This window comes from Mesoplodon densirostris, chromosome 9 (assembly GCF_025265405.1).
Source record: "Mesoplodon densirostris isolate mMesDen1 chromosome 9, mMesDen1 primary haplotype, whole genome shotgun sequence".
Taxonomy (NCBI): domain Eukaryota; kingdom Metazoa; phylum Chordata; class Mammalia; order Artiodactyla; family Ziphiidae; genus Mesoplodon; species Mesoplodon densirostris.
This window is the reverse complement of record NC_082669.1, coordinates 77290658-77314537: the sequence shown is the minus strand read 5'-3', so window position 1 is coordinate 77314537 and position 23880 is coordinate 77290658. Positions and strand designations below refer to the sequence as shown.

General features: G+C 39.3%; 1 protein-coding gene across 1 annotated transcript in view; it reads left to right on the top strand.

Annotated features, from left to right (window-relative positions):
- Nucleotides 1-3322: 3322 nt before the first annotated feature.
- Nucleotides 3323-23880, top strand: part of TMEM168 (transmembrane protein 168) — a 55342-nt gene continuing 34784 nt past the window's right edge. The window contains exons 1-2 of the mRNA XM_060108605.1: nucleotides 3323-3554; nucleotides 8463-9716. Of these exons, the coding sequence (XP_059964588.1) occupies nucleotides 8589-9716 (1128 nt within the window). The 5' untranslated portion in view covers nucleotides 3323-3554; nucleotides 8463-8588. The remainder of the gene's footprint in view (nucleotides 3555-8462; nucleotides 9717-23880) is intronic.

Genomic DNA, 23880 nt, shown 5'->3' with positions numbered 1-23880 from the left:
CATCCAGCTTTGTAGTGAAGGTTCCTAATTAGGCTTTCAAATGCTAATTACCTACCCAGGAGCATGCAGATTAAAGTTAACTCTCAAACACATACACGTCTCACTGAAGTATTCTAAAGTATATTGACAAAGATAACAAGCATCAAAAATGGTTTCAAGGTCACAAGGCAAAGGATCATGTTTGAGGAAGATGAAAACTCTGTTTTAATGAGGGGTCTTAGTCCTAAGGAACAGAAAATAGCTGTGGCTGATTTATACAGGAAAGAAATTTATTAGAGGATGTTTGGTAGCTCAGAGAATTGCTGGAGCGTGAGGCTTGAACTTGCATGGCCAAAGACTACAATCAATAATAAAAGACCACAGAACTGATGAGAGAAAGCTCTGGAGTTGCTGTTACCATGCACAGGTACCTTGAATCAATGACACTGCTAATACTGGATGTCAAGACTAGAACCACTCTCACTACTGCCCCGGGAGCTTACCTTGCTGCATTCCTGCAGTTACCCAGGGAGCATAGCTTTCTATGCCTGCTTTTTTGAGTCAATAGCTTCCAGCTGGTGCTCATGATTGGTTGAGTAAGTACTTTGGCATTTCAGTTTCAGCTACTAGACTCGTAAGGTTGGGGGTGGGGGGTGAGTGAAAAATGTTGGCTACCATGTCAGTAAACAAAGAATGTTTCAGCCATCAAATTACAGGTCCCTCCTCACCCCGGAAGGTGAGACCTGAGGAGACTCAGGATGGGAAAACACAGGATACTGGCCCAAGGTAGCTGATGTACATATCAAAGAAGTGATTTCAGTAAGCCCAGACTATTGCATCTTCCCATACATAGAAAAGTGTTAAATTCATTAACTTGAGATGTCTGGTTCTCTTTAATTAACACTAATCTTTTGAAATTCCGATTACTTGGTCTTTGTTGTGAAAACTCCTATATATCGAGGCTCCTCCCTTACCTCTTTGGAGCAGTCTCTCAGATCAATCTGAGACCGTGTCCTGGGCTTAAGTCCTCTGTTTTGTCTGCCAAATAAAACATAATTCTCAACTTTTAGGTTGTGCATTTTTTTCAGTTAACAGGGGAGAATTCACCACACATGGAAACAGGGTTCAGGTGGTGGGAATCCATTAAAGGCAAGTTGAATTAGAAGTGTGGACAATATATTCAAGTAGAAACATCTAGCAGGTAGTTGGAAATGTGACACTGTATTCCCCAGAGAGACAGTTACAGATTTGGGAGCTGGGTACTGATTGAATTTAGAGTTAGACAGGAGTCTGGAGAGAATCAAACACAAAATTTTCATTTACAAATGAGGAATCTGAGTCTGAGGGTGCTTCATCACTTATAGACGTGCTGTCCACTGCAACCCCTCACCATCTATGAAATGAAAATGAAGAAATTCATACTCTGTTAGGGGAAATAGGACAAGAGTATAGAAGACACTAATAGAAAATAAGTGGGAGGAGAGGACCTACTCTGTTCTATTATTTCATTTAACAAATATTTAAGTACCAACTATATATCAGGCACCACGTAGGCCTATTTAATGGTGAGCAAAACTGGACATGTCCCTGCATTTGAGGAAATGGAAGCAGGCTAGGGTGCAGAGTTGGGGGAGTGTGGTGGTGAAATCATGCAACTCAGATTGGGACTTGAACCCAGCCAGAACCCAGATTGGGACTTGAACCCATGGTCTTTTAGTTGAGATCACACACCTGGTCTCAGGACTTAAAGAAGCTCAGGTTCTTGATGTCTCCTTGCAGAAAGAATTCAGTGAGAGACAAAGTGACAGGTAAGAAGTGAATTTATTTAGAGAGAAACACACTCCACAGAAAGAGTGTGGGCCATCTCAGAAGGCGAGAGGCCCTGAAATATGGGGTGGTTAGTTTTTATGGGCTGGGTAATTTCAGAGGCTAATTAGTGGGAGAATTATTCCAGTTATTTTGGGGGAAGGGGTGGAGATTTCCAGGAATTGGGCCACAGCCCACTTTTTGACCTTTTATGGTTGACCTCAGAACTGTCATGGCACCTGTGGGTGTGTCATTTAGCCCGCTAATGTATTACAATGAGCATATCATGAGGCTCAAAGTCCACTGGAAGTCAAATCTTCCGCCATCTTGGACCTAGTTGGTTCTAACCAGTTTTTGTCCTGTCCTTTGGCTATGTCATTCTTTTAAAGGTTGTGCCCTGCCCCCTTCCCTACTGTTTCAGTTGGAGGTCAAGCTGCTGTATAGTCTGTTGTTGTGCTTTATCCCAAAGGGGATAAACCATGTAAAGGTTTTAAGGTAATTTTTACATACATCATCTTATTTAATCCCTACAACAACCCTGTAAGGGAGGTATTATTAGAATTCTACTTACATATGAGGGAACTGGGGTTCATAGAGACTGACCTCGCTAAGTGCTATGAACAGTAGAAAATTACGGTAGGGACAGAGGGCTGGCATCTTGGAGAGGGAGGGGGATTCATACTTTTTGAGGGACTACCTTACGATGCCAGAAAAAAAATGTTTTACTGAATCTTCACAACATGGAAGGAAGTTTTCCTTCCTTTGCAAGGAAGGTTTTGTTACCATTTCTTAGATGGAGAAACCTAGGTGGCACATAGGAAGGGGAGAAACCAGAATTCAAACCCCAAAATCATCAGCTCCACAGCTGTTGTGAAACGCTGCCGAGTAATATCCCCTTATGTTTATTCAGTGCGTTCGGATACAAAGAAGAATTAGCCCTGGAATGTGAAGGACCCTCAGGATGCGGGGCCGGTGAACGTGTAAGGGACGGGGGGAGGGGGGGGAGAGGGGTAATGGAATGGGTCAGGACTGGGGGAGCTTAGCGTTGTCGGCGAAGTAAAGACCCAGGCGGTTTATGAAAGGGAGTCTTAATTAGAAAAGGAGGCGAGAAGGGCTTTGAAGGCGAGCCTAAGGAGCTTGAGCTTTTAGCTGGTCAGTGGACACAATGCCATATATTATGCGATAGGTATTAAAGAGCAGCAACGCCTCCTGCAGTATTTACTGTTCTTGTGTGGTCGGCCGGCCGGCCCGGCCGCTTTGCCCCAGTCTCGGTCAAGCCCGAGGTGGCGGCCTAGAGGCTTGATGGACACGGTCGGCATGGTCCTTCGTGGTCTTCCAGCTCCCTGTTCGCCGCCCACTCCAGGTCCAGGAAGGCGAAAGCTTGTACCCCAGGTGGGGCCGTTTGCGCTCGCGCAGCGCCGAGCGCACCTGGGTCCGCGGCGGCTCGGAGGGTTTGGGCGGGGAGAGGGGCAGGGCCTGGGCCGGCTCTTAGGGAGGAAGCGCGTCGTGCGGCTTGACCCCGGCGGCGTTCCGTACCGTCGCGGATCCGGCGGCGGGAATATGGCGGCCGTGGCCGGGCCAGTAACGGAGAAAGTTTCCGACGAGACTGGACTGTGCTAGAGCGTGCGGCCTCTGGCTCTCGACTCCCCTGGCGTCCCGCCTCCCCTCTCCAAGTCGCAGGCTCAGCCGCAAGGGGCCTCCCTTTACCGTGCTGGCCCCAGCGCCGACTCCGAGGGTTGAGAAACCGTTGGTGGCAGCGGCCGCGTCCGGTAGGTGGGCGAGGGGTGTTCAGTGGCGAGGCGGTGAGACCTGGGCACAGTCACCGCCCAGGGCTCAGAGTGGTGCGGGCCCCAAGCTCCGCCCAGCCGGCCTCCCTGGGCGGAGGTAGGGATACCTGCCCGGAGAGAAATTGATGGTGTGGGGTGGAGGATGGAAGGCGGGGCGCCTCTCGTATCCCTCAGCAGTTCCCCACTCAGCTGGGTGCCCGGTTATGGTCGACAACAGCGAGGCTTCTTGGGCCTCCCACATCTTGCTAGGAGGAGGCAGAATGGAAGAAGAGTTGTTATTGCTGCCCTACTGCTGAGGAATTTAGTATTTGAAGTGCCATTCTCCTTGTGTGAGATGGGTCCAAAGAGTTATATTATCATGAATTCATAGAACCAAAGCACTGGAATTCCCCGACCCTGGGTGCTCAGTATGTTCTTTCAGCTTTTGACACTTCCCCTAGATGGGACGGGAATAGTTTCTGAGTCTAAAGACGTTGCACGTGATATAGTGTGTCTTGGATTCCCTAGAAGTAGGACATGAAAGAGAACTTGTTGGTTTGGAGGAATTTGGATGAATTAAGTGAAGGCTGGCATAAGGCCGAGAGAGAAGCAAACCAATTAGACAACTTGTTTACTCTTTGTATATTAATACGTGTCCTATAACTGAGTGGCATTGTTGTTAAATAGTTATTTCTGCATCAGTCTTTATTTCTTCGACAGGTACGTGTTCAATACCTACTTGGTGCCGACCTTTCTGCTAAACAGAAAGTACTTTCTGCTAAACAGTATTGTCTTCAATACTGGTGTACAGTATTGAAGACAAACTTTCAGAGACCTTGTGATCTAATGGGGAATGCAGTTTTTAAACAGTTGATGGTCAATATTTTGCTGTTACAGAGGAAGTCCATGAATCATATAAATGAGTCAAGGTGATTGCCCTAAGAAAATCATTTAAGCTGAGGCGTAAAGAGTAAAGAATAGGAGTGAGCCAGGTGTGAGGACTGGGATGGGGCCAAGAGGAGGGAAACGAGTGCACCTGGAGAGGGAATAGCATTAGTACGGTTCAGAATTGAAAGGTCCGTATGGCTCGAATACAAGTTCAAGAGGAAGAATGGCAAGAGATGAGGCCGGAGAGTTATGCATATCCAATGAGGAGAGTGTTATAAGGCATTTTAAGGAGTTTAGACTTTGTTGCTTAGAGTGATGGGAAGCCGCTGGGGGCTTTTACGTAACAGAGTGATGTGACAAATTTTGGCTTTAAAAAAGGTACTTCTTGGGGCTTCCCTGGTGGCGCAGTGGTTGAGAGTCCGCCTGCCGATGCAGGGGACACGGGTTCGTGCCCCAGTCCGGGAAGATCCCACATGCCGCGGAGCGGCTGGGTCCGTGAGCCATGGCCGCTGAGCCTGCGCGTCCGGAGCCTGTGCTCCGCAACGGGAGAGGCCACAACAGTGAGAGGCCCGCGTACTGCAAAAAAAAAAAAAAAAAAAGATACTTCTTGGAGAAGGGCAAGAGTGGATGCAAAGAGACGTTCAACCATGAGATGATGGTGGCCAGAACTGGGATTGTGACCTTGAGAATGAAAAGAAGTAGAAACATTTAAGAGGTGTGCAGGAAAAAGAGTGGACAAGACTTGGGTGACGATTACATACAGGTGGTGAAGGAGAAGAGGGTTTAGAGTAGTACATAGGATTTTATAAAACAGACTCTGGCAGTTGTTAGTTAACTTTTCTTGTATTCAGATTGACTCTTCTGTGCTTTTTTATCTGCCTCTCAAGTAATTTCCCACTGAATCATTAGTGATGGCAGACCCACTGAAAAGGTTTGCAGTGCTTTGTTGTTTTACTCTGATTCAGGCTGTTTGTCTTTTGAAGAAGGTCAGAATGGGAAAAGACTTTTGTAAATTAGCTATTTAAAAATAATATTCTGTCATGTTGGTTTGGGCCTATAACAGGGTGGCTGCATATATTCCATGCTCTGAATGTGCTGTACTTTATTGTTTACGTGTTTTCCTTTACCTTTTTCTAAGCTTTTACCTCAGTGCAGAACCGAGCTAGTGCTTTTATTTCTGTCAGGTAGGTTAATATATATATGTGTTTAACTGTATAGTGAGAGAAGAGCCTAGGCTTGGGATTGAAGATCCAAAGGATAGATTCAGAATGAAGACCCTGCACGGAGACAGAGAGGAGAGATCAATGAGTTAGGAAGAAAATCTGGAGTCTGGTCTTTGGAAGTTAAAGGAAGGGCAGGTTTCAGAAGGTGAAAGGAGTCAAAAACATCAAAGGTTGTTTGAAGAATGTGCAAGATAATGAGTGAAAAGTACCCATGGGATTTAGGAATTTGCAGGTTATTTTAGAACTTGGCAGAGCAGTTTGTTGTTGTGTGGTGGAAACCACGGTTTAGTTGGTATGAGAAGTAAAGCAGTCAAATATTGGCTGTCAAGAGGACCGAAGATTGAATTTGGAAGAGGAGATGAGGATTAGTGAGGATTGTTTTAGTTTTGTTTGTTGTTTCTGTTTCTGTATTTTTTTTGGGGGGGGTATCATTTTTTAAAAAGAGCTTTGCAAATAAATGGTTAAGTGTCAATGGATAAGAAAAGAGTTGGAGTTTAAAGAGAGAGGAGAGAGTGTGAAGTTCTGGAAGAGGCAGAGGGGAAGAGATACGTGTGTGGCTAAAAGATGTAGCCTTGGATAGGGAAGGGACAGCCTTCTTTTCTTGAATCAGGAAATGTAGATAGAGGTGAGTTTGTGGTGTTGGAAATTCAGGTAAGCTCCCTTCTGATGACATCATTGGAGGCAAAGTCATCTGGTGAGAATTTGGCGGGAAGTGGATGTCAGAGATTTGAGGATAGGGAAAAGAGGTTTGCATAATCACAGAGAACGAGAGTGTGTTGACCAGAGAAACACAGAACTATGTCTCATGAGTTCAGTGGCAATCATTTAGTCTGGTGTGTGATTTTTTTTCTCCAACAGTGTTCAGTCATCTGAGCCCAGACTGTACCATCGACCTTTTGAGGACATATATTCCAACATATTTGTTGAATGATTATATAACACATAGAAGTAATATTTTTAAAAATGCAATGCACTCTAGATACTATCAGTTTCTTAAGTAAAAAGATAAAACCTAAATATACCAAGGAAGATATTTTCTTTAGTGGTGTGTGGTTTCTTAAGAAATGATTGAATGAAAATGTAATTGAGGGGCTTCCCTGGTGGCGCAGTGGTTGGGAGTCCACCTGCCGATGTGGGGGACGTGGGTTCATGCCCCGGTCCGGGAGGATCCCACATGCCGCGGAGCGGCTAGGCCCGTGGGCCATGGCCGCTGGGCCTGTGCGTCCGGAGCCTGTGCTCCGCAAAGGGAGAGGCCACAGCAGTGAGAGGCCCGCGTACCGCAAAAAAAAAAAAAAAAAAAAAAAAAAGAAAATGTAATTGAGGAAAAATTAGCATTCTTATTTAATTAAATAAACTTAGCTGTAAAAAATATACATGTTGAGGGCCTCCCTGGTGGCGCAAGTGGTTGAGAGTCCGCCTGCCGATGCAGGGGATACGGGTTCGTGCCCCGGTCTGGGAGGATCCCATATGCCGCGGAGCGGCTGGGCCCGTGAGCCATGGCCGCTGAGCCTGCGCGTCCGGAGCCTGCGCGTCCGGAGCCTGTGCTCCGCAACGGGGGAGGCCACAACAGTGAGAGGCCCGCGTACCGCAAAAAAAAAAAAAAAAAAAAAAAAAAATACATGTTGAACGTGTAAATTAGTAATAATACTTGGAACCTCCCAGAGACCCGAAAGCTGTCACCCGGTGACGTTCTTTTCCAGCCAAATGGGTAATTAAGAGTTAATTCCAAGTTATCTCATATTTCTCTTTGGTCTTTCTTTTAGTGTCCTGCTATTAGAAAGTATAAATAAGCTGATCACAAACTAGTTACTTTTTGAGTTTTTATTGATTGAGTTCTCTATGGATATTCAGTGTGACCATGAGCCATTGCATGGATCATTTCTTCTGAAATAGCATACTAGAAAATTTGAAGAATTATGTAGTAGATAGTTAAATCATTTTTTGACTACATCATGTTTGAAGTGCAACTTGAAGGGGCACTTAAGATTGAAACAATTATCTGGGTCCTTTAACAAATAATTGTTGTGGTAACTTTTTAAAAGTAAAATTATAGTTTTAAAAATTTACCTTACAATAAATATTGGTCAGCATTCCAACTTTACAGTTTTGACTAGAAAGGTCCAGAATTGGTTTGCTACAAAGACTGTAGGTTTGATAATCAAAGTAATTTAGTAGAGGAAAGAGTACAGGGAGAATTATGGATCAACTTTAGTGACTGAGTAACTTTAATACAGTTAAACTTCTAATAAGTTTATTAGTTAAACATTGTTAGACTAAGATTTCATCGCATTTTAGAGGTGACTGGTAAAAAGATGTAGATGATTTTAGGCAGGTAGTAATGGTTGCTATTATTGGATACTGATGCTTTTCAAATTAGAGGTAATGATGAGGTCCCTTGTTTCATTTAAGAGTTGAGTAGCTTTCCATTGTGCCAGACGCATCTGCTACATCTAAGCTAAGTTGAATATCTCATCTTTGCATGTTGTTGGAAAACCAGATATCAGAGTAAAAATGAATTAGGTGAATTCCTCACCATCTCTGGAAAAACAGTTTCACTGATGGTGACTTAGTCATACAATCCTAGCATAGGATGAGTAGAAAAAATCTCCATTTTTGTTTGGATAAACTGCAGAGTTTTTAAGCCAGAGACAATTACCATTAAGATACACGCAAGTCACATTTTAAGCTGGGTTTCAGAACAAACTTTATTTCTCACTTATTCGTTATTTTGTATAAGGAAGATACATGTGAAAGGCAAATTACATAAAATTAACAACGAAATATTTTTTCTTCTTTTTAGATCACTACAAACAAATTCCACCAGAGAAAATGCTGAAGTAGGAGTTACAGAAACATTGGATTTGCTGGATGAAATACAAGCAGTTAATTTTTGTAACGTGGGGAGAAAGCCCAGATTGACAGATTAATGTGTAAATCACTGCGTTATTGCTTTAGTCATTGTCTCTATTTAGCAATGACAAGACTGGAAGAAGTAAACAGAGAAGTGAACATGCATTCTTCAGTGCGTTATCTTGGCTATTTAGCCAGAATTAATCTACTGGTTGCTATATGCTTAGGTCTTTACGTAAGATGGGAAAAAACAGCAAATTCCTTAATTTTGGTAATTTTTATTCTTGGTCTTTTTGTTCTTGGAATTGCCAGCATACTCTATTATTATTTTTCAATGGAAGCAGCAAGTTTAAGCCTATCCAACCTTTGGTTTGGATTCTTGCTTGGCCTCCTGTGTTTTCTTGATAATTCATCCTTTAAAAATGATGTGAAAGAAGAATCAACCAAATATTTGCTTCTAACTTCCATAGTATTAAGGATACTATGCTCTTTGGTGGAGAGAATTTCTGGTTATGTCCGTCATCGACCCACCTTACTAACCACAGTTGAATTTCTGGAACTTGTTGGATTTGCCATTGCCAGCACAACTATGTTGGTGGAAAAGTCTCTGAGTGTCATTTTACTTGTTGTAGCTTTGGCCATGCTGATTATTGACCTGAGAATGAAGTCTTTTCTAGCTATTCCAAACTTAGTTATTTTTGCAGTCTTGCTGTTTTTCTCCGCATTGGAAACTCCCCAAAATCCAGTTGCTTTTGCATGTTTTTTTATTTGCCTGATAACTGATCCTTTCCTTGACATTTATTTTAGTGGACTTTCAGTGACTGAAAGGTGGAAACCCTATTTGTACCGTGGAAGAATTTGCAGAAGACTTTCTGTTGTTTTCACTGGGATGATTGAGCTTACATTTTTCATTCTTTCAGCATTTAAACTTAGAGACACTCACCTCTGGTATTTTGTAATACCAGGCTTTTCCATTTTTGGAATATTCTGGATGATTTGCCATATTATTTTTCTTTTAACTCTTTGGGGATTCCATTCCAAATTAAATGACTGCCATAAAGTATATTTTACTCACAGGGTAGATAACAATAACCTAGATAGAATCATGGCATCCAAAGGGATGCGCCATTTTTGCTTAATTTCAGAGCAGTTAGTTTTTTTTAGTCTTCTTGCAACAGCAATTTTGGGAGCAGTTTCCTGGCAGGTAAGCTTACAGTTTGTTTATTATGTCAGTGCCTATGATATGTGATTAAATGCTTGCGTCAGGAGTTGAATTATTAGAATTGAAAGGTCAAGTTCCTGATTTCAGTAGTAGATGGCGGGGCACGTACTTAATTTTGTTCCTGGAATTGAAGTACTGAATGAATATTGACAGGATAATTTCATTTGCTTTCTAGCAAGAGGAACCAGAATATTAGGAATACTCAGCATGTGACATGCCTCCTACCTTCTGATTGTTCATTAATGAAACACTCATGGATTAAAGATCCTTAGAATATTAACATTTGAAGGGTGCTTAGAGATTGTTCTTTAATTTTTTCACTTTACACATGAGGAAACTGAAAGCCAGAAAACATATCCAGAATCACTGGTACTAGCCAGAACTATGTTACCTAGCTTCTGTCTAGTCCATTAGTCTCCTCATTCCATTTCTTTTATATAGTCATTTTCCTAAGATTTTATGTAAAAGGTGATTAGTTATATAATAACATATCAGATTCTTAATTACAGATTAGAGCCTCTCCTAAGAAAGAAAAAACTAGTTTTACAATACATTTGCTGCCCACAATATGTTTTTTTTTTTATAAAAAGGTCTTTTGTAGACAAAGACATTCAAAGTATATGGCTAGAGTTTATATCTGTAGTTTATATCAGTCTTCCATTCTCTGGACATTTATTGACTGTACTGTATATCAGGTACTGTACTGGTGCTGCAGATCTTGAGATGAGTAAAAAATGTCTCCGTCATTAAAGAAGGCACAATCTCTAATGGGAGGCGGAAGAGGCAAGGCACGTAAACCAATAATTATTATTACAGTGTCACAAATACTATAATTTGGGTACATCAGGTTGTGATGTAGGGCAAAAATGAAGGTGAATTTTGCTTGGTGCAGTTCTCTGCTTTGCACCAGTTGCAGCAGAGTGATTTGTTGATGTGAGTGTCTGAAGAGGAGATGTGGAGACTTGCCTGGGAATGGTACATTTTAGTCATTGTGGGCTAGGGCATGGAGTCTGTGTGGGAGTCAACCAGATGATTAAAAAAAAAAATCATGGGTGTTGCCTGAGGATATCTTACTCTATTTGCCAGTGCTAGGGACTATCAGAACGATGATGATGGATGAGAACTGTACCAAGAGTTCTCCTTGCTCTTCCTCTCTTCTCTCCTTCCTGTTAGCTCCTTTCCCAGCCCGACTTTTTTTCATTTCCAAATCAGCCTTATTCATGCTTGACACCTTTCTAATCATCAAATCCTGAAACCAAATATTTTGTAAGTCACCAAATTCTTGTTTTCTCATACAAGTGGTCTTAAACATGGTGTGTGTACTACTGGAGATACACAGAAGCTTTCCAATGAGTCTGTCAGCAAAGATAATTTTAAGACAGTTTCCAGGTTCTCACCTTCCAGTCAACTGTTTCTTAAAGTTTATCTACTTGACATAGGTGTGGAGTGGTATCTTATTGTGATTTTAATTTGCGTGTCTCTAATGACTAATGATGTTGAGCATCTTTTAATGTGTGTATTAGTCATTCACTTACCTTTGCTGAAGTATCTCTTCAAATCTTTTTTTGATCTAAATTGGGTTGTCTTTTTGTGATTGAATTTTTTTTAACATCTTTATTGGAGTATAATTGCTTTACAATGGTGTCTTAGTTTCTGCTGTACAACAAAGTGAATCAGCTATATGTATTCATATATCCCCATATCTCTTCCCTCTTGCGTCTCCCACCCTCCCTATCCCACCCCTCTAGGTGGTCACAAAGCACCCAGCTGATCTCCCCGTGCAATGCAGCTGCTTCCCACTATCTATTTTACATTTGGTAGTGTATATATGTCAGTGCTACTCTCTCACTTCGTCTCAGCTTACTCTTCCCCCTCCCTGTGTCCTCAAGTCCATTCTCTACGTCTGTGTCTTTATTCCTGTCCCGTCCCTACATTCATCAGAACCTTTTTTTTTTAGATTCCATATATATGTGTTAACATACAGTATTTGCTTTTCTCTTTCTGACTTCACTCTCTGTGACAGACTCTAGGTCCATCCATCTCACTACAAACAACTCAATTTCATTTCTTTTTATGGCTGAGTAATATTCCATTGTATTTATGTGCCACATCTTTATCCATTCATCTGTCGATGGACCCTTAGGTTGCTTCCACATGCTGACTATTGTAAATAGAGTTGCAGTGAACATTGTGGTACATGACTTTTTCTAAATTATGGTTTTTCTCAGGGTATATGCCCAGTAGTGGGATTGCTGGGTCGTATGGTAGTCCTATTTTTAGTTTTTTAAGGAACCTCAATACTGTTCTCCATACTGGCTGTATCAATTTACATTCCCACCAACAGTGCAAGAGGGTTTCCTTTTCTCCACACCCTCTCCAGCATTTGTTGTTTGTAGATTTTTTAATGATGGCCATTCTGACTGGTGTGAGGTGATACCTCATTGTAGTTTTGATTTGCATTTCTCTAATGATTAGTGATGTTGAGCATCTTTTCATGTGTTTGTTGGCAATCTGTACATCTTCCTTAAAGAATGTCTACTTAGGTCTTCTGCCCATTTTTGGATTGGGTTGTCTGTTTTTTTGATATTGAGCTGCATGAGCTGCTTGTATATTTTGGAGGTTAATCCTTTGTCAGTTGCTTTGTTTGCAAATATTTTCTCCCATTCTGAGGGTTGTCTTTGCATCTTGTTTATGTTTTACTTTGCTGTGCAAAAGCTTTTAAGTTTCATTAGATCCCATTTGTTTTTATTTTTATTTCCATTTCTCTAGGAGGTGGGTCAAAAAGGATCTTGCTGTGATTGATGTCATAGAGTGTTCTGCCTATGTTTTCCTCTAAGAGTTTGATAGTGTCTGGCCTTACATTTAGGTCTTTAATCCATTTTGAGTTTATTTTTGTGTATGGTGTTAGGGAGTGTTCTAATTTTATTCTCTTCCATGTAACTCTCCAGTTTTCCCAGCACCCCTTATTGAAGAGGCTGTCTTTTCTTCATTGTATATTCTTGCCTCCTTTATCAAAGATAAGGTGACCATATGTGCATGGGTTTATCTCTGGGCTTTCTATCTTGTTGCATTGATCTATATTTCTGTTTTTGTGCCAGTACCATACTGTCTTGGTTACTGTAGCTTTGTAGAGTAGTCTGAAGTCAGGGTGCCTGATTCCTCCAGCTCCGTTTTTCGTTCTCAATATTGCTTTGGCTATTCAGGGTCTTTTGTGTTTCCATACAAATTGTGCAATTTTTTGTTCTAGTTCTGTGAAAAATGCCATTGGTAGTTTGATAGGGATTGCATTGAATCTGTAGATTGCTTTGGGTAATAGAGTCATTTTCACAGTGTTGATTCTTCCAATCCAAGAACATGGTATATCTCTCCATCTGTTGGTATCATCTTTAATTCCTTTCATCAGTGTCTTATAATTTTCTGCATACGGGACTTTTGTCTTCTTAGGTAGGTTTATTCCTAGGTATTTTATTTTTTTTGTTGCAGTGGTAAATGGGAGTGTTTCCTTAATTTCTCTTTCAGAATTTTCATCATTAGTGTATAGGAATGCAAGAGATTTCTGTGCATTAATTTTGTATCCTGCTACTTTACCAAATTCATTGATTAGCTGTAGTAGTTTTCTGGTAGCATCTTTAGGATTCTCTGTGTATAGTATCATGTCATCTGCATACAGTGACAGCTTTACTTGTTCTTCTCCAATTTGGATTCCTTTTATTTCTTTTTCTACTCTGATTACTGTGGTTAAAACTTCCAAAGCAATGTTGAATAATAGTGGTGAGAGTGGGCAACCTTGTCTTGTTCCTGATCTTAGTGGAAATGGTTTCAGTTTTTCACCATTGAGGATGATGTTGGCTGTGGGTTTGTCATATCTGGACTTTATTATGTTGAGGTAAGTTCCCTCTATGCCTACTTTCTGGAGAGTTTTTATCATAAATGGTGTTGAATTTTGTTGGAAGCTTTTTCTGCATCTATTGAGATTATCATATGGTCTTTATCCTTCAGTTTGTTAATATGGTGTATCACATTGATTGATTCACATATATTGAAGAATCCTTGCATTCCTGGGATAAACCCCACTTGATCATGGTGTATGATCCTTTTAATGTGCTGCTGGATTCTGTTTGCTAGTATTTTGTTGAGGATTTTTGCATCTATGTTCATCAGTGATATTGGCCTGTAGTTTTCTTTTTCTGTGACATCTTTGTCTGGTTTTGGTATCAGGGTGATGGTGACCTCGTAGAATGAGCTGGGGAGTGTTCCTCCCTCTACTATATTTTGGAAGAGTTTGAGAAGGATAGGTGTTAGCTCTTCTCTAAATGTTTGATAGAATTTGCCTGTGAAGCCATCTGGTCCTGGGCATTTGTTTGTTGGAAGGTTTTTAATCACAGCCTCAATTTCAGTGCTTGTGATTGGTCTGTTATATTTTCTATTTCTTCCTGGTTCAGTCTTGGAAGGTTGTGCTTTTCTAAGAATTTGTCCATTTCTTCCAGGTTTTCCATTTTATTGGCATATAGTTGCTTGTAGTAATCCCTCATGTTCCTGTGTATTTCTGCAGTGTCAGTTGTTACTTCTCCTTTTTCATTTCTAATTCTATTGATTTGAGTCTTTTCCCTTTTTTTCTTGATGAGTCTGGCTAATGGTTTATCAATTTTGTTTATCTTCTCAAAGAACCAGCTTTTAGTTTTATTGAACTTTGCTATTGTGTCCTTCATTTCTTTTTCTTTTATTTCTCATCTGATCTTTATGATTTCTTCCCTTCTGATAACTTTGGGTGGTTTTTTTTGTTATTTTTTCTCTAATTGCTTTAGGTGTAAGGTTAGGTTATTTATTTGAGATGTTTCTTGTTTCTTGAGGTAGGATTGTATTGCTATAAACTTCCCTCTTGAACTGCTTTTACTACATCCTATAGGTTTTGGGTTGTCTTGTCTACATTGTCATTTGTTTCTAGGTACTTTTGGATTTCCTCAGTGATCTCTTGGTTATTAAGTAATATATTGTTTAGCCTCCCTGTGTTTGTGTGTTTTAAAGATTTTGTCCTGTAATTGATATCTAGTCTCTTAGCGTTGTGGTCAGAAAAGATACTTGATACGATTTCAATTTCCTTAAATTTACCAAGGCGTGATTTGTGGTCCAAGATATTATCTATCCTGGAGAATGTTCCATGAGCACTTGAGAAGAAAGTGTATTCTGCTGTTTTTGGATGGAATGTCCTATAAATATCAATTAAGTCCATCTTGTTTAATGTATCATTTAAAGCTTGTGTTTCCTTATTTATTTTCATTTTGGATGATCTGTCTTTTGGTGAAAGTGGGGTGTTAAAGTCCCCTACTATGACTGTCTTCCTGTCAGTTTCCCCTTTTATGACCATTAGCATTTACCTTAGGTGTTGAGGTGCTCCTATGTTGGGTGCATAAATATTTACAATTGTTATATCTTCTTCTTGGGTTGATCCCTTGATCATTATGTAGTGTCCTTCTTTGTCTCTTGTAGTAGTTTTTATTTTAAAGTCTGTTTTGTCTGATATGAGAATTGCTACTCCAGCTTTCTTTTGATTTCCATTTGCATGGAATATCTTTTCCCATCCCCTCACTTTCTGTCTGTATGTGTCCCTAGGTCTGAAGTGGGTCTCTTGTTGACAGCATAAATATGGGTCTTGTTTTTGTATCCATTCAGCCTGTCTGAATCTTTTGGTTGGAGCATTTAATCCATTTACATTTAAGGTAATTATCAATATGTATGTTCCTATTTCCATTTTCTTAATTGTTTTGGGTTTGTTATTGTAGGTCTTTTCCTTCTATGTGTTTCCTGCCTAGAGAAGTTCCTTTAGCATTTGTTGTAAAGCTGGTTTGGTGGTGCTGAATTCTCTTAGCTTTTGCTTGTCTGTAAAGGTTTTAATTTCTCTGTCAAATCTGAATGAGATCCTTGCTGGGTAGAGTAATCTAGGTTGTAAGTTTTTCCCTTTCATCACTTTAAATATGTCTTGCCACTCCCTTCTGGCTTGCAGAGTTTCTGCTGAAAGACCAGCTGTTAACCTTATGGGGATTCCCTTGTATATTATTTGTTTTTTTTCTTGCTGCTTTTAATATTTTTTCTTTTTATTTAATTTTTGATAGTTTGATTAACATGTGTCTTGGCGTGTATCTCCTCAGATGTATCCTGTATGGGACTCTGTGTGCATCCTCGACTTATTTCCTTTCCCATATTAGGGAAATTTTCAACTATAATCTCTTCAAATATTTTCTCAGACCCTTTCTTTTTCTCTTCTTCTCTGACCCCTATAATTCGAATGTTGGTGCGTTTAATGTTGTCCCAGAGGTCTCTGTGACTATCCTGTATTGTTTTCAGTCTTTTTTCTTTATTCTGCTCTGCGGTAGTTATTTCCACTATTTTATCTTCCAGGTCACTTATCCGTTCTTCTGCCTCAGTTATTCTGCTATTGATTCCTTCTAGAGAATTTTTAATTTCATTTATTGTGATGTTCATCACTGTTTGTTTGCTCTTTAGTTCTTCTAGGTCTTTGTTAAACGTTTCTTGTATTTTCTCCATTCTGTCTCCAAGATTCTGGATCATCTTTACTATCATTATTCTGAATTCTTTTTCAGGTAGACTGCCTATTTCCTCTTCATTTGTTTGGTCTGGTGGGTTTTTACTTTGCTCCTTCATCTGCTGCATATTTCTGTGTCTCCTCATTTTGCTTAGCTTACTGTGTTTGGGGTCTCCTTTTCGCAGGCTGCACATTCGTAGTTCCCATTGTTTTTGGTGTCTGCCCCTGGTGGGTGAGGTTGGTTCAGTGGGTTATGTAAGCTTCCTCGTGGAGCGGACTGTGCCTGTGTTCTGGTGGATAAGGTTGGATCCTGTCTTTGTGGTGGGCAGGACTGCGTCCAGTAGTGTGTTTTGGGGTGTCTGTGAACTTATTATGATTTTAGGCAGCCTCTCTGTTGATGGGTGGGGTTGTGTTTCTGTCTTGTTAGTTGTTTGGCATGGGGTGTCCAGCACTGGTGCTTGCTGGTCGTTGAGTTGAGCTGGGTCTTAGCATTGAGATGGAGATCTCTGGGAGTGCTCTTGCTGATTCATATTACTTCGGGCCGGGAGGTCTCTGGTGGTCCAGTATTCTGAACTTGGCTCTCTCACTTCAGAGGCTCAGGCCTGACATCCAACCTGAGCACCAAGACCCTGTCAGCCACACGGCGGTGGATCAGCCCCCTTAGAACCAGTCTGCCCTCCTGTTAGGGATTTGATATCCTGCTGGTGTTGTAGGGTCCCCTGCAGAGGCAATGGGTGGCTGTGGCTCATCGCGGGGACAAGGACACTGGCAGCAGAAGTTCTCCTTATGATTGAATTTTAAGCATTCTTTTTATATTCTGAATACAAGCCTTTTTATCAGATATATGATCTAGAAATATTTTCTCCTAGTGTGTGGCTTATCTTTTTGTTTAATGAAACCTTTTGAAGAGTGCAAGTTTTTAGCTTTATGAAGTGCAGTTTATCAACTTTTTCTTTTTTTTTTTTTTTTTTTTTTGCGGTACGCAGGCCTCTCACTGCTGTGGCCTCTCCCGTTGCGGAGCGCAGGCTCAGTGGCCATGGCTCACAGGCCCAGCCGCTCCACAGCATGTGGGATCTTCCCAGACCAGGGCACAAACCCATGTCCCCTGCATTGGCAGGTGGACTCTCAACCACTGTGCCACCAGGGAAGCCCCAACTTTTTCTTTTATGGGCTGTGCTTTTAGGATCACATCTAAGATATTCATTGCTCAGGCCTAGGTCACAAAGATTTTTCTCCTATAGTTTTCTTCCGGTAGTTTTATCATTTTAGTTTTAACATTTAGGTATATGATCCATTTTGAGTTTATTTTTGTTATGGTATGAGGTAAGGATATTTTTAAATATGACTTTCTAATTGGTCCAGCACCATTTATTGAAAAGACTATCCTTTCCCTTGTTGAATTGCCTTGGCACCTTTGTCCAAAATCAGTGTCTGAACTCTCTTTTTTGTTCCATTGACTTGTATATCTATCCTTTGAACAGGACTATGCTGTCTCACAAGATATGTTCTAATTTTCTTCGCAATTTCTTCTTTGACCTGTGTCAAAGTTAAAAGTTTATTGTGTGATAGTTTAATATTTGGGGGATTTCCCACATTTTTACTATTATTGATTTCTAATTTAATTCCAGGTGATTGGATAACGTAGTTTGTATGATTTTAGTCTTTTATTAAGACTTATTTTGTAGCCTGGCATGTGTTGTATTCTCGAGAATACATCATGTTTACTTTAAAAGAGTAAGTTGCTGATGTTGTTGATTAAAATGTTCCATAAATATCAGCTAGGTTATGTTGGTTGGTTGTGGTGTTCATGTATCTATATCCTTGTTGATTTTCTAATTCTGAGAGAGTGATACTGAAAATCTCCATTAAAATTAACTAAATTGTGTACTTCTCATTTCAATTCTGTCATTTTCTTGCCTTATGTATTTTGGGGCTCTGTTTCTAGGTGTATATACATCTTTAATTATACCTTCTTAATGTATCGACCTTTTTATCTTTATGATAAACAGCATAGTTGAATAGTTACAACAGTCACCTAATGGCTTGCAAAATGTAACATTAACTAGCTAGCTATTTACAGAGTTTGCCAACTCCTGTTTTAGGCCAGTGCTTCTCAAACTTTAATATACATAGGAATCATGTGGGGATCTTGTTAAAATCCCCAAAACTGGAATTAAGTGGTTTTGGGGGAGAGCCTGAAACTCGGCATTTCCAAAAATCCTAAAAGTTATGCAGAAAGTCCTAGTCAGAAGTATACCCACTGAGTGGCAAGGTATTAATTTAGCTATTCAAGACTAATGTGTATCTGTCAGAGTTTTGTATGCATTAGTTGCTGTTTGGTAACTGCTGCTTGTGGTGTAGGCATTGTGTCTTTGATGCAATTAACTTTTTTTTTAAATTGAAGTATAGTTGATTTACAATGTTGTGTTAATTTCAGGTGTACAGCAAAATGATTCAGTTTATATGTATAATATATTCTTTTTCAGATTCTTTTCCCATATAGGTTATTAAAAAATATTGAGTATAGTTCCCTGGGTTATACAGTAGGTCCTTGTTGTTTATCTGTTTTATTTATAGTAGTGTGTATGTTACTGTCAAATTCCTAATTTATTCCTCCTTCCCACATTTCCCCTTTGGTAACCATAAATTTGTTCTCTATGTCTGTGAGTCTGTTTCTGTTTTATAAATAAGTTAATTTGTATTTTTTTAGATTCCACATATAAGTGATATCATATGATATTTGTCTTTCTCATACTTACTTCACTTAGTATGATAATCTCTAGGTCCATCCATCTTGCTGCAAATGGCATTATTTCATTCTTTTTTATGGCTGAGTAGTATTCCATTGTATATATATGCCACATCTTCTTTATCCATTCATCTCTCGGTGGACACTTAGGTTGCTTTCATGTCTTGGCTATTGTAAATAGTGCTGCAATGAACATTGGGGTGCATGTATCTTATTGAATTATGGTTTATATCCTCAGGAGTGGGATTGCCAGATCTTATGGTAGCTCTGTTTTCAGTTTTTTAAGACCATCATCAAAAACTCTACAAATAATAAATTCTGGTGAGGGTGTGGAGAAAAGGGAACCCTCCTACACTATTGGTGAGAATGTAAATTGGCACAGCCACTATGGATAACAGTATGATGCAATTAACTTTTTAAACTTAATTTCTTAAAAAAAATCCATTTATTTGGCTGTGCCAGGTCTTAGTTGTGGCACGTGGGATCTTCACTGCTGAGTGTGGGATCTTTTTTTTAGTTGCAGCATGGGGGATCCTTAGTTGCACCATGTGGGATCTTTTAGTTGCAGCATGCAGGATCTAGTTCCCTGACCAGGGATCAAACCCAGGCCCCCTGCCTTGGGAGTGTGTAGTCTTAACTGCTGGACCACCAGGGAAGTCCCTAAACTTAATTTTAATTTAACTAATCTGTGCTCTGCCCAGTGTTCCATGAGATCATCTCAAATTCTTCCAATTAGATTTTTCTTGAACTTTTTGCTTAACATTCCTAAATGATATTGATACTGATTAGCTTTTTAATAATATAATCTAAACCCATTTTTCACATTTCTGTGAGAGTAATACTGAAGTGTAAAACTGATTTTCCCCTCTGTCCCATTAAAATATCCTTCAGTGGATGGATTTCCACTGGAAAACTGATTGGTTGGGGGCAGACCCAATGTAGCAGGAAAAAAATGAGAAACTAAAGCCTTTTGAGTAGATCAAATAGTCAGCCATAGGTAGGATCAATGAAAGTAGAGGTAGACTGTAATCTAGAAGACTAGGTAAGAGCAAGAGATAAGGACCTGGACTAAGGTGACAGGGAAAAATTGCTGAGCTAAGGATATAACTGATAGAAGTATCAAGGGAAAAACAGATCTTGTTGAAAAGTAAAATTTATAGAGAATTTGAAATAAATTGATGAAATTTAGAGATGAAGAGTGTTTTGACATGGTATTTAGATAGTCTAAATATTAAAAAAATGTTGAGAGACTGAAGGGAGCGGATGGGAATGTAGGATGATGGATTTCATTGAGTTAATGACCTAGTGGGCATTTGTTATTAACAAAACATTTTAGAGTAGGTTTATTTTTTTAAAGTATATTTTTAGGCAGTCAAATGTACTCTCATTTTACTACCAGAAAAGTAAAACCAAACAGACACAAACATGAGACTAATCTGCCTCATGGAGCGCAATGTGGCTTAGACCTTACTTCCCAAAATGGGCTTAGCCACTTTTTCTTATTTTAAGCTTTTTTGCATGTCAGTAGTTTGGGGTTTTTTTAGTTTTACATAACTTAAACAAAAATTTTTTATTAAGGAAAAATTTGCATACAGTAATATTCACCCTTTTTAGTGTACAATTCTGTGATTTTGACACGTGCATATAGTTGTATGACCACTACATTCAAAATATAGAGCAGTTCCATCACCCCCCAAAATTCCCTGCTGCCCCTTTGTAGTCAGTCCCACTCCCAACCCCCAGTACTTGGCAACTAAACTGTTTTCTGTCCCTAAACACTTCTCTAGGGTGTCATATACATGAAATCATACAGTGGATAGCTGTTTGAGTCTGGCTTCTTTCACTTAGCATAATTCATATGAGATTCATCTATGTTGTGTTATAATATCAGTTTATTCCTTCATATTGCTGAGAAGTATTCCATTATGTGGATGTCTCACAGTGTGTTCATTACTCAATGGAGGGACATTGAAATTAGTTTTTGGTGATTATAAATAAAGCTGCTGTAAACATTCATAGACGGGGTTTTGTGTTAACATACGTTTTTATTTTACCTGGTGTGGGTTGTATGATAAATGTATGAGCCATGTTTAACTTTATAGAAACTGCCAAACTGTTTTCCAAAGTGGCTGTACCATTTTGCATTCTCACCTGCAATGTATGGGAGTTATCTCTTTGTTTTTGTTTTTTAACCATTCTTATAGGTGTGTAGTGGTAACTCATTGTGGTTTTTATTTGCTATTTCTGTAGTAGCTAAAGACGTTAAGTACCTTTTCATGTGATTACTTGTCATGAGAATTTCAGATCTCGGCAATTTTTAAAACTGTTGTTTGTTTTCATGTTGTATTGAGATATAAGTCCTTTATTAGATGTATGACTTGCTAATATTTGCTCCAAGTGGCCTTTTTTCTTGTTTTCTGAAGAGCAGTTCTGAATTTTGCTGTACTCTAATTTATCCATTTTTTTCTTTTATGAAATTATCTTTTGATGCCATACCTAAGAAATCTTTGACCTCATTTGAGTAGAATCTCTGGATAACCCCACATGGATAGCTTTGTTTTTTGTTAGTTTTACTGAATTTAATAACATTTTCAGAATGAGTCAGTAGTATCATTCCAAGTCATGTACATTAAAAAGCTGGAATTTTACCATTAACTTCTGTTGTGTTTTGTTCATAATCTCATTCCAGTTTTTTTTTTTTTTTTTTTTTTTTTTTTTTGTGGCACGCGGGCCTCTCACTGTTGTGGCCTCTCCCGTTGCGGAGCACAGGCTCCGGACGTGCAGGCTCAGCGGCCATGGCTCACGGGCCCAGCCGCTCCACGGCATGTGGGATCTTCCTGGACCGGGGCACAAACCGTGTCCCCTGCATCGGCAGGCGGACTCTCAACCGCTGCGCCACCAGGGAAGCCCCTCATTCCAGTTTTAAAATGCAACATTACAGCTGTTGTTTCCTGCAATTTGTGTTATGTTCATTGAATTTGCTACTTGCTTTCCTCTTTTGTACTTTTTTTCCTTAAACAAGTCAATAAGAAGTACTTACACAGTACCATAGGCATTTGGTGCTAGTTTTATTGCTCAACCATAGGCTTTTCTGAAATTGATCCTTGACAATTCACATAAGGATAAAAAGGTAGGAAAGTGTCCAGATACCCAAGGAAGCATACCCCATGGCTTGCTCTTTTGTTTAGGAATTTTCTCAGATCTTTCACATGAGATTTTATATGCCTTTCCTTGCTACTGTCATTTGCAGATTCCATGGGGTTCTGATGCAACTTTTTGGAGGAGCCCTTTGACCCAAACCAGAAAAACCATAATCACCATTAATTTCTCTGTAGGGGAAGCACTAGCAATCACTGGGTTTGACAGATGTAACAAGACCAGCTTCATATCCAAGGAAGGGAGGGAATCCACAGATGCAGCACAGTTTCATTTCTAGCAAGATGGCTGGATCAGCCATATTATCTCACTTGACATGGGGAGCAGGGAGTTTTCAAATCTGTTGCCAAAATGAGAAGTTCATGTTTCATAATTTTTTGTTTTATTTCTCTTCCTAAAGTTTTGAGATATTTTAGTCTAGATTAGAGGAGGGGACACTAAGTCTTTTTAGCTTGAAGTTATACTTTTAATTTGGTGTTTTATGCATTCTGCCAGAACACAATGAAACAGGAGTAGATGCTTTTTTTCCCCTAAAACAACAATAACAATGATCTGAATATTATTTTATTCATGAAACAAGAACATGAATTTCTCCTTTGCCCTGATTTTCCAGCTTTAAAAAAATTTTTTTTTAATTAATAACGAGATATTTTCATTTTAATAATATGGCTTACCAGTTATTAACTGTTTTTTATGTGCTATCCACCATTCTATGTACTTTGAGTGTATTTATTTAATCCTCATGACACTCTGAGATAGGTACCATTATTATCCCCATTTTGTAGAGAAGAAACATGCTTGAGAGATTAGGAAACTTGCTTGAGGCTACACAGCTGGTGTGAATCCAGGCAGTCTGCCTTCACAGCCTTTACTCTCAACCACTTTATTTAGTTCCATGTATTTTTAGAGTTGGAAATGAGCATACAGATTATTTAATGTAACATCTCTATTTTGTCCATGGGGAGAAGTAAGATTCAACACACTGTCCAAGTTTGATTCCCATACCAGTGTTTTACCTTTATCAGGATTGTAGTCTACAAAAATTTCTATTTTTGCTATTGCTTTTGAGGCTACTCGAAAAATTTTTTTTTCTAATGCATCTACTAGAGCCTTAACTCTATAAGATCTCCTAAATAGCAGTAGTCATTTAGATTAAAAGGTAATCGTCATTTAAATTTCTATTGTTTTGTTCATAATAACCTCATTGCAATTTATAAATGCTTCATTGTAAATTACAGCTACCATTTTATTGTACTAGACATATTTCACATATTTCTAATCTATGGAATAAGCTCATAAAATGTCCCTCTTTTATAGATTCAGACTGAAAAGCTTAATTAATTTGTTCATGTACATGCAGATGGTAAATGACTATGCTAGGATTGAACCAAAGTTAAACTCCAAAGCTTGAGTCCTTTCCCCTACAATTTCTCTATTGCCTCTACTTAAAGAAATCACTGCTTTAAAACTAACTGTAAAGTAGCTTTCCTAATGTTCTTAAAGTTCTGGAACTAAGCAAAGTTTTGGAAGTTGCCTATTGTTTCTTAAATATGGGTTTCTCACATTGAAGAGCATAATATCTCCATTTACATATTGCATTGTAACATACATTTATATATTGTGTTTCTTAGTTAGACTTCTATGTATAATATTTCCCAAACTTGGTTACTAATGTGACTCATACAAAAATATTTCTAAGC